The 14,257-nt window shown below is 31.4% G+C and overlaps 1 protein-coding gene across 4 annotated transcripts in view; it reads right to left on the bottom strand.

Moving 5' to 3' along the window:
- Nucleotides 1-14,257, bottom strand: part of LOC127701050 (H(+)/Cl(-) exchange transporter 7-like) — a 68,100-nt gene that overhangs the window by 22,410 nt on the left and 31,433 nt on the right. For all 4 annotated transcript variants that reach the window (XM_052204827.1, XM_052204826.1, XM_052204825.1 and 1 more), the window contains 6 exons: nucleotides 12,468-12,577; nucleotides 11,168-11,311; nucleotides 5,834-5,920; nucleotides 4,021-4,179; nucleotides 2,111-2,224; nucleotides 223-277 (listed from right to left, as the gene is read on the bottom strand). In XM_052204827.1, coding sequence (XP_052060787.1) covers nucleotides 223-277; nucleotides 2,111-2,224; nucleotides 4,021-4,179; nucleotides 5,834-5,920; nucleotides 11,168-11,311; nucleotides 12,468-12,577 — 669 coding nt within the window. The remainder of the gene's footprint in view (nucleotides 1-222; nucleotides 278-2,110; nucleotides 2,225-4,020; nucleotides 4,180-5,833; nucleotides 5,921-11,167; nucleotides 11,312-12,467; nucleotides 12,578-14,257) is intronic.

Raw genomic sequence — 14,257 nt, forward strand, 5'->3', positions numbered from 1 at the left:
ATTATTTTCGTGGGTACTCATTTTCATGGATTGAGGGAAAATGTATTATATTTGTGGATATTTGATATCGTGGTTTTGCAAAATCTTGCTTAGATACCTGAAGAAAATTTATATTCGTTAAATATTTACATGAAATATTTGCCACTGGAAGTTAAGCATCCATCAATCAATCTCATACATCATATACAAAGGGATTTTCTTGTGTCTTTTCAATATACTTACCAACAACTGCCATGACGACAAAGACTGGAATTTCTATCAAATCAAATTTTAAATCCTGAAAAATGAATTTTATAAGTTCTGATTAATTTTGCTACCATGCACTAAAGATCAACTCAATTTGTAAGAATATAATGTTTTTTTCTTATAGTGAGAACAGGACAACAACACAAAATAAACCATGCATAGAATGAGCACTAAATAAATTGGACCCACAGCTTGTAGCACACCCTTGGTCAGGGAAAATAACTTCAACTCATTTTTTTTCTGTCTAAAGGTCTTACCCCTTTCTACTTCAGTTCCTTAACGACAACGAGGGGGGTTTTTAACGACCTTGACTACCCATGAGGGTCTGGAGTACCTTAAGATTCCCATTTCTACACACACAAAAAATTCATTGTATACTTTATTGTAAATGCAGCATTATAGGTGTAGCAACACCTTAGAAATATTTTTGGTCCATAATTCTATATTTGATACATACCATTGTATGCATCTTTTGCCATTTATATGCTTAAATTATTTGCTTATGGGGCCATATTCTTACAAAATGAGACAAATAGGAAAATGAAAGATAAATGAACCCTGTTTTTATTTAATTTTGAACTTATTTTATGGTGTTTTTTTAACAGTAAAAAATGATTTAAATAAATTGCTTCGCCGAGCGCAGCTAGATACGACCTCAGAGGTCCAACCCTGAACAGTTGGGGCAAAAATGGACACAATATTCGCGCTTGATACAGGTCTGAATTTGAATTGTAATTAAATATTTGACACATTATAGGTTTCTGACACAGAATAACTGTAGTCAAAGAACTTAGAATTGGTTATATGATTTGAATATATATTCAATTTTTTGCTTTTGTGCAATACACTATGCTGTTGCAAATTGACCCCCCCCCCCCAAAAAAATAAAAATTTACACCCCTTTTTTTTTGCTTTTGTGCAATACACTTTGCTGTTACGAATTGAGCCCACCCCCCCCAAAAAAAAAAAAAATTTAACCCCCCCCCTTTTTTTTTGGCAAAAAAAAATATTTGAAGAAATTTTCTTTTTAATTTCTGAAATCTGAATCAAGATATAGTCATAATCTCATTTCAAATTTCCAATGGAGTTTGCAACCATAATTACCCATTTAAATACATCATAAAAGTCTTAAAATAGAAAATGACATACATAATCATGGCTAAAATTAATATTCCTTAATCAGCATTTTAAAATAATAACTTCTAAAAATAAATTGACTGCTAATCACCTCAAAACAATACAACATTTCTTTATACATAATTTAAAAGCAGTGTAAGGGAGGTAATCCAAACATAACATTGTACTTTTATTTAATTGTCCATTAACCAGGAAAACCTTGTTTTTCCCCCTTTTTTGCCCCTAATTCCTAAACGGTTTGAGCCATAACCCCCCAAAGCCAATCCTAACTATCCATGTGTGGTTTTGAAACTTGTGGTATAATTTCAGATAGATCCATACACCGTTCCACAAGTTATTGTCTGGAAACCAGAAAAATGCTTATTTGGGCCCCTTTTGGCCCCTTATTCCTAAACTGTTAGGACTATAACCCCCAAAATCATCCCCAACCTTCCTTTTGTGGTTATACACCTTGTATTTAAATTTCATAGATTTCTATTTATATTTACTAAAGTTATTGTCCAGAAACCAAATGTCTTCGAACGACGACGACGTGATACCAATATTCGACTACAAAATTTTTTGCAGTCGTATAAAAATGATAGCAGTGTCTTTGACATGTCTAAGAATTAACACAGGAAATATTACTGAAAAAGTGCAGGTACAATTTGTTTAATTTGCATTTATTGTTCAAAAGAAATACACTACAAATTAATTGTGTGATCAGGCCATATAAACTTAAACTTACATTATCAAAAACATTAAATCTAACTAATCCAGGGGCTGACAACTCTGTAGCATGACCATGGAATGCACCCAACAAAAAGTTTGTGGCAAATGTTGATACCATGGCACCAAAAAACTGAAAAACAAATGAATGTTATTATGATTAATAATATATTTTAAAGTAGACTTTTTCTTGTTTTTATCAATAACATCTTTAAAAGCAACAAAGGATTTGTGTTTCATTTAATATATATAATTTTCTGATTGAGATATGAATGCATATCACATTTGATAATTTTTTAGAATAGATTACCTAATAAAAGAAGAATGTCCCTGCTTGTAAATATATCTCAAATTGAGCAATTTTTCCATTTATAAAGGGACATAACTCAGACTGTGAAAGTGACGCCACTCAAATTAAAAATTGATGTGTGTTTGGTGGTCAAATCACTGCGCATCAGTTTCATAAAATTTGGTTGAGGCAAACTAAAGTTAGAGTTTGGGTACGTACAGGCGTATGTTCATACAGACCTACAAGAGTAAACCTTAATGCCCTTGTTGCCTACTAAGTGGTGTAATTAAAAGAAGGTAAACAGCACCCTTTAAAAATTGCATTCACAGAAAAGAACATATCATAAACTGTTATCACAGAGATATGTCTCGCCTTTTTTAGTAATTTTGATAATGCAAATGTTGAAATTAAAATAGCAATACTTTAACATCTAAGTTATGCAAATATTCAAAGTCAATGAACCATGACTGAAGGTACATGGCTAAACAATCTCCATGGAATGTCAATGAGATGTGCCAATGTTTATACAACTGTATACCAAATACCATTGACTTATTATAAGTTGTTCCCTTTAAACAAACCTAAACACAAACATTAACTTGTAAACTATGTAAAAGTTTCAAAGTCAATGAACCATGATCAGGGATGGGGCTATATAATCTCCATGGAAACGATACTTGCAAATACCAATAAATTTGCATACCAAATATCATTGACTTAACATTAGCAGTTCATCTTAAACTGATCTAATCACAAACTAATACATGTAAACTAAGCAAAAGTTTCAAAGTAAATAGATCATGACTGAGGGGGCGGGGTCAAATATTCTCCATGAAAATGAGATGTGCTAATGCTTATACAACTGAACACCAATTAACATTGGCCTACCACTAATGGTTCCCCTTGAACTGACCTAATCTCAAACTAATACATGTTAACTTAGCAAAATTTTCAAAGTCTATAGACCATGACTAAGGGGGTGGAGCCAAATAATCTCCGTGGAAATGAGATATGCCAATGCTTATACAACTGCATACCAAATATCATTGACCTACCACTAGTGGTTCCCCATAAATTGACCTAATCACAAACTAATAAATGTAAACTATGAAAAGTTTCAAAGTCAATAGACCTTGACTGAGGGGGCAAATAATCTCCATGGTAATAAGATGTGCCAATGCTAATACAACTGCATACCAAATATCATTGACCTACCACTAGTGGTTCACCATGAACTAGACCTAATCACAAACTGATACATTGTTGACGCCGCTGCCGACGCCGGAAACAGCATACCTATGTCTCGCTTTTTGACTCTGTCAAGGCGAGACAATAAAACCACGAAAATTAATTCATCAAGCTTACTGTAAGTGGCAAAACCATGAAAATATTATGCAGTGGATCTTGATATAAAGTTTACAAATTTTACTTTCTTTTGTACAATCTTTTTCCCATTAATTTATCTATTTGGGAGAATGACAATCAACAGATTTAGGAAAATTACTTTAAATATGAAATTTACTTCCAAGGGAAATATCAAAATTTCAGGTTTGTGAAAAAGTTTACTATATATACATTGTCTTGAATGAAATCTGGATAATGAAGATGTATATATGTTCTGTTGCAAAAATTCAACTTACAACTCTCCATGTTAAGTCCTGGTTCCAAAAGCTGGCAGCCTCTTCTAAACTAAATAATGTTCCTCCCACTGGAGCCCCAAAGGCAGCTGATACGCCAGCTGCAGCCCCACCAGCTACAAAATCTCTGATCTCATGATCATTCCTAAATCCATCATATAACTGAAACAGTTGTATAAAGTACATTTACTTATATCTGGAGAAATAGACATGTACTTGAATTTGATATTTTGATTTTTTCCTATTTTAATCTTATCAAACATCAATAAACAGCTGCGCCATGAGCGCATGATACGCCCGTCGTCTTGTGTGTGAATTTTTATGCAATAAGCATAAATAGTTTCTGACATACGGCGTGACATGAGAAAACCCCCTTTTTTTTTTTACAAAAAACTCAATTTCTCTAAAATAAAATTTTGAATCAAAACCAAAAAGTATACAGATCTTTAGATTAATATAACTAAGAAGTGTGTAAAATTTTAAGCAATAATCATAAATTGTTTTTGAGATACGGTGCGACATGTGAAAACCCACCTTTTAAAAAAAAAATCAATATCTCAAAAATAAAATTTTGAATCAAAACCAAAAAGTATACAGATCTTTAGATTAATATAACTAAGAAGTGTGTAAAGTTTTAAGCAATAATCTTAAATTGTTTTTGAGATACGGCGAGACATGTGAAAAAAAACACACACCTGTTTTAGTTACTAAGTCCCGTAACTCAAAAAGTTTTAATCTTATTTTCACCAAAAAGTATACAGATCTTTTGACCATCATAAGAAACAACTATGTTAAGTTTCATGAAATTTGGATAAGTCATTCTCAAGTTACGGTGCGACATGTTTACGCCGGACAGACAGACGGACGGACGGACACCAGACATTTGTATACCATAATACGTCCCGTCAAAAATTGACAGGCGTATAAAAATACATAACTGTTGATCCTATTCAAATGCAATTGCTAAATTGCATGGTTCAATGAATTTCTAGATAATCAGAAAGATTTTCTGCAACTGTCCATAGCATCCTTGCAGGTAAGCTGTGGATTTTAACCCCTTAAACCAATCAAAAGATTACAAGCAAATTGTATTAGAATTTGCCTTTATACCTGATTAATTCCAAAGTAATAAATTTAACTTATATTTCCTTCCTGGAACTTACTGATACAAATTCCCCTGACAACTTTGCCCTCACAGCAATATTATTTTGAAGTAAATTTAATAAATCTTGCTGATTTCAATTTGCCTTTATACCATTAGAATTTTGCAGTAATCAAACAAAAAGTGCAAGGATTCATATCAATTTAAAATAAGGTGAGAGCTTTTGCTCTGTTTTGCAAGTCTCAATATGACTTTGAGATAAAGAACACCAATAAAAGCACTGTAACTTTGCTTTTGGTTTCATTAAATGCATTGAAGGGTGTCATGAATTAATACATCATATCCATTCCAACCCATAATTGATATAAATTTGCTTTAACAACAATATATTTCCTCAGTTATAAAACATACTGATATAAGGCCACCCTTAAAAAATTATTTGTTTGATGTTGCCTACCCATGCCTTGTAGGGTTAAGTAGGCAGGTAGGGATTTTTTTTTTTATTTTGCCAACAACATAAGTAACATGTTAAGACAAGAAAACAACGTTAGAGCAGGAAAAATTCTTTTAAAAAAAAATTGAAACGATATGTCATAAAATTTTTTTGGTAGGCTGCTTTTTAGGTGGGTAGGTAGGCAACATCAAACAATGTTAATTTTATTTTTCACTTATTCTTGGTTTTATACAGGTACAATACACAGTAGTATATCTTACCGAAATACCTTTGCCTTTACAGAATCTAATTCTTCCTTTACCTAATCCTGCTGCTATGATTCCACCTGAGTGTGCCATGGGACCTTCCTGTAATTATAGGTAGCATTTTGATTGGTCTGTACATTAATATTATCAGAAACATCGGATTCACATTATCATTAAAGCTTTAAATAACTTGTACAAAGATATGTATCACCATTGACTTACCATTGGAGATCCCCCTTAAACTGACCTAATCACAAACAATAACAATTGTTGAAGCTGACACTCCACTTCCAATGCTGGAAACAGTGGGCTTATGTCTTGCTATGGTGACTTTTTGAGAGGTGAGACAAAAAATTTAGTTACATCAATTAAAGATGTGTGTTGGTGAAAATGCTTATTAACTTCTAGCATGTCTGTAAAGTGGTCAGTGGATTGGGTTGAATATCTACATCTTTTATGACAATTTAGTTGTATGGCTTATTGCAGCTTCTTGAAAATCTTAATGCAATATTCAAATTTACCTAATAGTTTCCCAGTTAAATTTTTTGGTAATTTTATTTCATTGTTAATACTACAAATATGCAAATCTAAAAATGTCACAAATAAATTACAAGCTCAGTTACAATTAACAATGGCCTCATAATAAACAGTTTAGGAACATTTTACAGACAAAACATCAAATACAACCATTAAACAGTAAACCTAAAACATGCATTATTTCTCTATTATTGCACTTTCAAGTTGCATTTAACTTTCTTAATGAAAATAAATAAATTGATGAATACTCTAATTATCAACATGATGGCATTATTTATGTAAACTGATTTGAAACTGATAAAAAGAAAGATTTTGAAGAAGAGATAATACAAGAGTATCAAGATTACTTTTATCTTCAAATGAATATAATAAATCCAAGAATCTTTTTTCAAGCAATGAAATAAATGGAATTTTCCATATTTTTTTTTTATCAAACTCTACATTAAACTGCATATGTTTCTAGCCTTATGCTTGCTAAGAAATAGACTGCTTAAATTAGCATCTGAAAATAAATTGTAGTCCAATTGTAAGCTAACATGTGGCTGAATCAAATAAAAGCATGCAGGAAATAGTATTTTATCTTCTTATATATATGATAATGATGAAAGTGGAAATGTATTTGTAGTGCAAACTTATATAAGTCTTATGTATATATTTATAAATTATTACACATTAATGTAGGTCAAACCATTTTAACTCCTTCCAGTGAAAATTAAGGAATCTTTTTGTTTAATAACTGAAACCATCTTTTAGCTGTTACTATAATTCTTTTGTAACATTACATGAAATATGTAATTTGCAATCCTAATGTACCTGTTAAATTGTGTAAATTATATTTTGAATAGGAATGATCCATCTGCATGTATGAAAACTTTGAATTTTAGGCTTTGTTTTCTTGACCTTTCTTAATAAAAATGATGTCACAGCTTGCATTACATTCAAATCCAGGTAAAGGTTTATAATGGTCAAGAAATGGACCGTTTAAGCATCTCATCTTGACATGCAACTACCACCACCAAAATTTCCTTCCTCATAGAATGATATAATTACATGCAACATGAACTGCTACAATAAAAACAAAGTACACCTATAATTTTTTATAATTTTCTTTGCAGGTGTACCAAAAATTGTGAATACTCGAAGAATTATGATAAATTTCAAAAGCATCTTTTATAAGATTATAAATGTATTTATATTCTATATCTATAGTAGCTTCTCCCTTTTCAATCATTTTTATTGAGTATTCTTTAAATTATAGATACCATGGATATCTTTTTCAATATTCCACAGCAACAAGAGATATGAAATATATGAGTGACCTCTTGTTGACCAGATATACAAAACAAAATGGACCCTCTCTAGGATGTATTTTATATATTATATAACATGTAATGGATATTAAGAATACATCATGACTTGGGAAACAATGAAAATGTTTGATACACTGTACATAGTTATGGTAATTACCTGTAAATAATATAAAAACTAACATACCTCAGGTAAAATTCAATGGCAGTCTAAAAATAAGTTGTGCATAAAAAACTGATAATGAAAATTAAAAAATAAGAAAATAATGCTAAATGAAATATGAATAAATAGAGAATGTGTCCATGGGACAAAGATGATGCCCCTTTTGCATATAACGTCATAAAGGGGCATAACTCGAGAATGGTAAAAGTGATGCCACCCAAATTCAATTGATCTGTGTTTTGTGGTAATATGCATTGTGTATAAGTTTCATCACATTTGGTTGAGGCAAACTAAAGTTAAAGAATAGAAACCAATTTCAGGACGTATGGACAGACTTATGTATAGATAGACGTATGGACGGACGGACAAGGGAAACACTTGATGCCCCCTCCAGTGATGGCAGGGGGATAAAAATGGTTCATTCACACTCAGATATATGAAGAAAAGGAGATGAGGGTGATACACTAAAGAAACAGCACCCAAAACACAAATGACCAAAAAAACATCAAGGTCATGTGGTATATTTTAACACCAGGATCATCCACATAAAAACTATATCAACTTTCTCTATCAATTTGCAATGTCAAACAGGAAAAGTTCATATAAAAGTCAGTATTTTTTCTATACATCAGATCACCCCATGTCCATTCTAATTTTCAATTTGGCCAGTATTAATGACATGTATTACTGTTCAAGTTTCTTGACTTGAATATTCAAATTGTGTATCAATGAAATTAACACAAATATAATGGTCCAAGAACTCACCACAACAGACCACCTGATTAGAGACTAAAAAATCATCCCTACAACTTTGGCAAACATCAATAGATTTGTCAAAATTCAGAACAATGTTGATTTCAGTGTTATGAAAAAATATAAACAAAATTAACCACATTATCTTATATTAACAACCAACATTTAGAATACTCCTAAACATAGCCTTCAGCAGCATACTAGATTGAAGACCTTACACTTAAAAACTATATTATGAATGAAAATAATTAACCTGTATGGATTCACAACCAACAGTCATTCATTTCAGAAAGAAACTTAATGCAGTTTTCCATAGATAAACATTAAAGATGCATAAGAAAAGATTTCAACACCAACCACAATCATGCCAACTAAGAATATGTGTCTTAAGGACACCATGCCTGTACACAAGCTCACACAATGAACCATGAAATATAAATTCTGGATAAAAAATTTAATTTGGAATACAATTCTAAAAGTTCACCCCATAGTGCACATGAGTATTAAGTTTCAAATTGATATGACCACTACTTTATAGTAAACTATTTAACAAATAAAAACTTTAACTTGAGAATGTACTGGTTTAGCACTATCATATTTCTAGTTTCAGTAAACTGGGAAATATGGGTATAAACCATAATTTTGCATATAAATTAAAAACTTTCAATTTGATATGACCACAACTTTATTATAAACTACCTTAAACCATAAACCTACAAACAAACAGACAGACAGACAGACAGACAGACGAAATAAATGACAAACGCACTGACCAGAAAACGTAATCATAAAAAATTCACATTCTACAGGTCTTAGGAATCTAGCATCTAAGATTATACTGCAGGGTGAAAAATAAAGCAATTTATGTGTACAGAGTAACTCCATTGAGCAGTACATGCAGAGAAGGGAAAATAAAATTTGACTTGAAAAAGCAGGAAGACACATTTGGTGACCTACTTCTTGAAATAACACCTACATGCTGCAAAATGTGAAAATCCATGCCTGCAATATTAAACAGTTTATTAAGTGACATAAAAAGAAAATCAGGGCTTATAAAACTGGTGTAAACATTCAATATAATTATATTCTGGACGATTCAGTTTGTTATAAACATGAGTAATTCTTTTTTATCAAATGTGACCTCTATTAAAAAGAGAACAGAGTAATTCTTCTGAACTGGACTATTTATTCTCAATAATCAGAAAACTGGCATAATCTTGAGTTAAATTTTGTAGTGCCCATATTCAATTAAATGTATAAAAAGCTAAAGAATTAACATAAAAATGGATATAACCTTATTTAAGAAATGAACAAAGGATACAAAGCTGTTCTCTGTTTGAAATTTTGAACTTACAACAATTATTCTAAAGGTTTTTGCAAAGACTATTAAAGCAAGTCTGATATTATGATATCCTCTCAACTTAACATATTGCATAAAGGTATTAGAAATGTACTTTACTGGCAGTAAAGAAAATTGATGTTTTTATAACTTTCAATGGAAAATAAATGATTAAAAGTCAAAAGAAGTTTTCATTTGCAGTTTTCAATGTAAAATAAAAAGATTTTATAAGCATTACATAAAAAAGAAATACAGTAACAAAATCATATCATTTGTATCAAAAGGAAAAACTTAAGTATATAAATATTTTTTCCAGATAATCCAAAACAGCAAGTGTAAATTGATAAAAGAACAGAGTTCCAATGTTCCCCGCATTTTATCTGTCCAAGGGCAATTTCTAAAAAAAACTTCTTTAAAATTTTTATAAACATCTTAGAGAAATGAAGGCTTGAGAGAAAATGCAATGCAATTTCCAATATAATTATTTTCCAAGGAGCATAACTCTTTTTAAAATATTTGATAGGCATCAATTTTCAAACTGGTCTAAGACATTGCTTTATAAACCTTTTATATAAATTTGATAAAAATCAGGCAAAAATTGTACAGGTGAGAGCGCTTACAATGCAAATTTCCATATAATTAATATTTCCAAGGGGCATAACTCTTTTAAAAGTAATTGATCAGCACCAATTTTTTGTACTTGTCCAAGACATTGCTGACATAAACCTATGATATAAATTTCATAAAAAAATCTGGCAAGTATATGTACACATGAGAGCGCTAATAATGCAATGATCCATACAATTAATATTTCCAAGGGACATAGTTCTTTTAAAAATTGTTGATCGGCACTGAATTTCAACATTGTCAGAGACAATACTGATACAAGTTTTATAAAAATCTGGCAAGAATTGTACATGGGCGCACGCTAACAAGACCGGATGGACGGATGCCCATTATTTCTATGTTGTGTGGTGGACAAAAAAATTATATTAAAAACACTTTTCTAGTTTGTGTCCGATTTGTACTGTCCTTTTTAATTCAATTTGTTCCAAAACACAAAGTCATGGATATCCTCAACCAATAATAGCCAAAACTCTTAGACTGGTATACATATATACATAAATAAAAGTTTTAGCATGCTAAAATTAAATTTGAAGCAAAATACACAGCACACTTAAACTGCTGTTAATGTTCAAATAATATAAACTGCAAACAAACTACAACTTATGTCAACTATTTAATCGTACCTTTCCACAAAACAGACCACCTAGTATGGAGAGGACAACACCGCCAGATTTAGCCACAAAACATTTAAATGACAACAGTCCTGGTATCTTGACACCATTTAAATACGATTTGATTAATGGAATACCACTCCCTGCTGCTTTTTGCTGAAAAAAAAATAAAATAAATAACTGATCATACAGAGCATAAAAAGATGATCTTTTGTTTTGTTTTTTGTTTTGCTTTTGTCTTATTTACCTATATATCCCACATCTTGTTTCATCTTAAATTCCAGCCTCTTTTCCTCCATTGTGACATCATCAAGTGAGACTTAACACTTACCATGAGCAACATGATGGGTGCCACATGTGAAGCAATATATGCTTACCCTTCCTGGCCCAGATATCACCCTCCGTTTTTCAGTGGGGTACCAGTTGCTCAGTCTTTGGTTTTTTATGTAGTGTTTTGTAGACTGTTACCATGATTTTGACTCTAAGAGTTTTTATTCTCCCTTTGATATCTTCTGCCTCTTTTGAGTATATTACTGATTGTATGCCAAGCATCTTATTACATTCATTGTTTATTAACTGCTGAACTGACATATACCGGTACTGCATTTTCTATAATTTTGGTTTTTAGACTTTTACAATCACATTGTTGTGGTAAGCATTATGACCCCATCACTTAATTCAAAGTATTGGAAAACAGGTAGTAGGCATCTGACAGATCTGAAAAGCCCTTCTACATCTAAAGTCATCACTGTCAAGCTGCAGACCAGATGTGATGCTTCAGTTTGCCTTTTCTACATAAATTCATTGTAAAATACTAGATAACATTTAACAAGACTGTAATAAATTACAGTTATAATATTACAGCATTATCATCTATAGATGATATGGCAGAAATCTTACACTGCTGTAATCTTTAGATTATTAGAATTGATGTGTTATTTATAAATTTACCAGTAAAAATGTAACAATCTGGTTATTTATAAATTATCCTCTAAAAATCTTATCTTACAACAATTTACTAGTCAGGTTATCCAAGTATTCATAATAATTATGAAAATTTATCTTGAAGGATGATACAGCACTGTTGTTTATGTTAAAACACTGTTTGAAATTGTAAATCACAAGTCACAATATTACAGTTCTATTGTTTATAGACATCGTTTAATATATTACAGTACTGTCGGCCGTTTTTTATCTGAAGGAATGTTACAGCACTGCTACCTACTTTACGAAACTGTCACTGAAATTTAACAGCATTTTTATCTACAAACTGCAAGTTAAAATATTACTGAACTGTTATCTGTAAATTTACCTGTAGGAATGTTACAAGTATGGAAGCTAAACATGTTATGACTAGATTCATGCCCATCCACATAAACACAGGTAAATATAAACAATCATCCTTTGCACACTGATCAAAATCTGGTATATAACATTAAGGTAAATAGTACTAAATGCATAATAAAATGGAAATTCTCAATGCAGATTGTTCTAAGGTCTGAAAATGATTTAAAAATTAATAAAATAACATAGGTAATCCATGGTGGTCTCAAGATGATTGCATCCCTATATAAACCTTTTAACTGTAGGTAAGTCATCCGAGAACTGATCTTGTTATACTAGGTCTATGCAGTATAAATTGAAGATCAGAGTGACTCAATTTGATAATTTTAGAGACTTGATATAAGTCAATGAAGTGTGAAATGTAGGTATTGATGGCCAAATTTTGATGAGAGGCAGTTATGCTCCATGTTACTCAACAAAAATATTGCAGGTCATCCAGTATGTCAGAGCTGATCTTGGAAACTAAAACATAAGTCAATGAAGCATGAACTGTAGGTATGAGTGATCGACTTTAAATAGGAGGCAATTATACTACCAATGATCTGACCTTGCACAAGTAATAGATTGTAGGCCACATAGTATCTCAGAGCTGAACTTGAGAACTGATGTTTACATGTTATAATTACATTAGATGTATGTTTCATTATTATACGTTATTTTGATTGGCTAACAGCAATCTCGCGTCATTCTTCATTTCAAAATTCATAGGGTTGTAAAAGCGTTGACCGAAGTACATTTTGTATGAAGCGCTTCCACTGTAATTTACAAAAAGAAGCATTCAATTCTTAAATACTTTGGTTTCTAGTAGATAGTTGTCTCATTGGCAATCATACAACATCTCCTTATTTTTACCAATAAAACTATAAACATAAGTCAATGAAGCATGAAGTGTAGATATGGGTGACCTACTTTGAATGAGAGGCAGTTATACTATCATGATCTACCCTTCCACAAGTAATCAGATTGTAGACTACATAGTATCTGATCACTGAAATCAAAAGACGACTACATGTCAATGAAATGTATGTTAAATAGACATCTTTCATGGGAGACTGTTATAATCTTTAAGATATATCAATGATCTAAGGAACTTAACTCATATCATATAAAGAGCTCCGCAGGGCGCAGCTTAATACAACAGCAGAGGTGAACAGTTAGGGCAAGTATGGATGCAACATTCAAGCTTGAAACAGCTCTGAATTTTGATTATGATTAAATATTTGACACAGCATAGGTTTCTGACACAGATTAACTATTGTCTATGTCAGGAGCCTATAATTCAGTGGTTGCCGTATATCATATTTTTTTTATGTTCATTATTTTGTACATCAATCAGGTCATTAGTTTTTTCGTTTTAACTGTTTTACATTTGTCATTTCGAGGCTTTTTATGGCTGATTATGCGGTATGGGTTTTACTCATTGTTGAAGGCTGTACGGTGACCTATAGTTGTTAATTTCTGTGTCATTTGGTCTCTTGTGGAGAGTTGTCTCATTGGCATTCATACCACATCTTCTTAATCGTATAATAACTTAAAAATTTGAAATTGGACATTTACCTATTTTGTATTGGTCCAATATCAAAAATCTAAATACATGGTAAGATTCATTTTTGATGAAATCAAACAAAGCTTTATTCTAAACCCTTTGGCCCTCAATGCAGACCAATTTGATAATGGGGCCCAGATTCAAAATACACTGTTAGATTCAGCATATCAAAGAACCTCAAAAATTCTATTTTTGTTTAAATCAAACAAAGT

This window comes from Mytilus californianus, unplaced genomic scaffold (genome assembly GCF_021869535.1).
Source record: "Mytilus californianus isolate M0D057914Y unplaced genomic scaffold, xbMytCali1.0.p SCAF_5, whole genome shotgun sequence".
Taxonomy (NCBI): domain Eukaryota; kingdom Metazoa; phylum Mollusca; class Bivalvia; order Mytilida; family Mytilidae; genus Mytilus; species Mytilus californianus.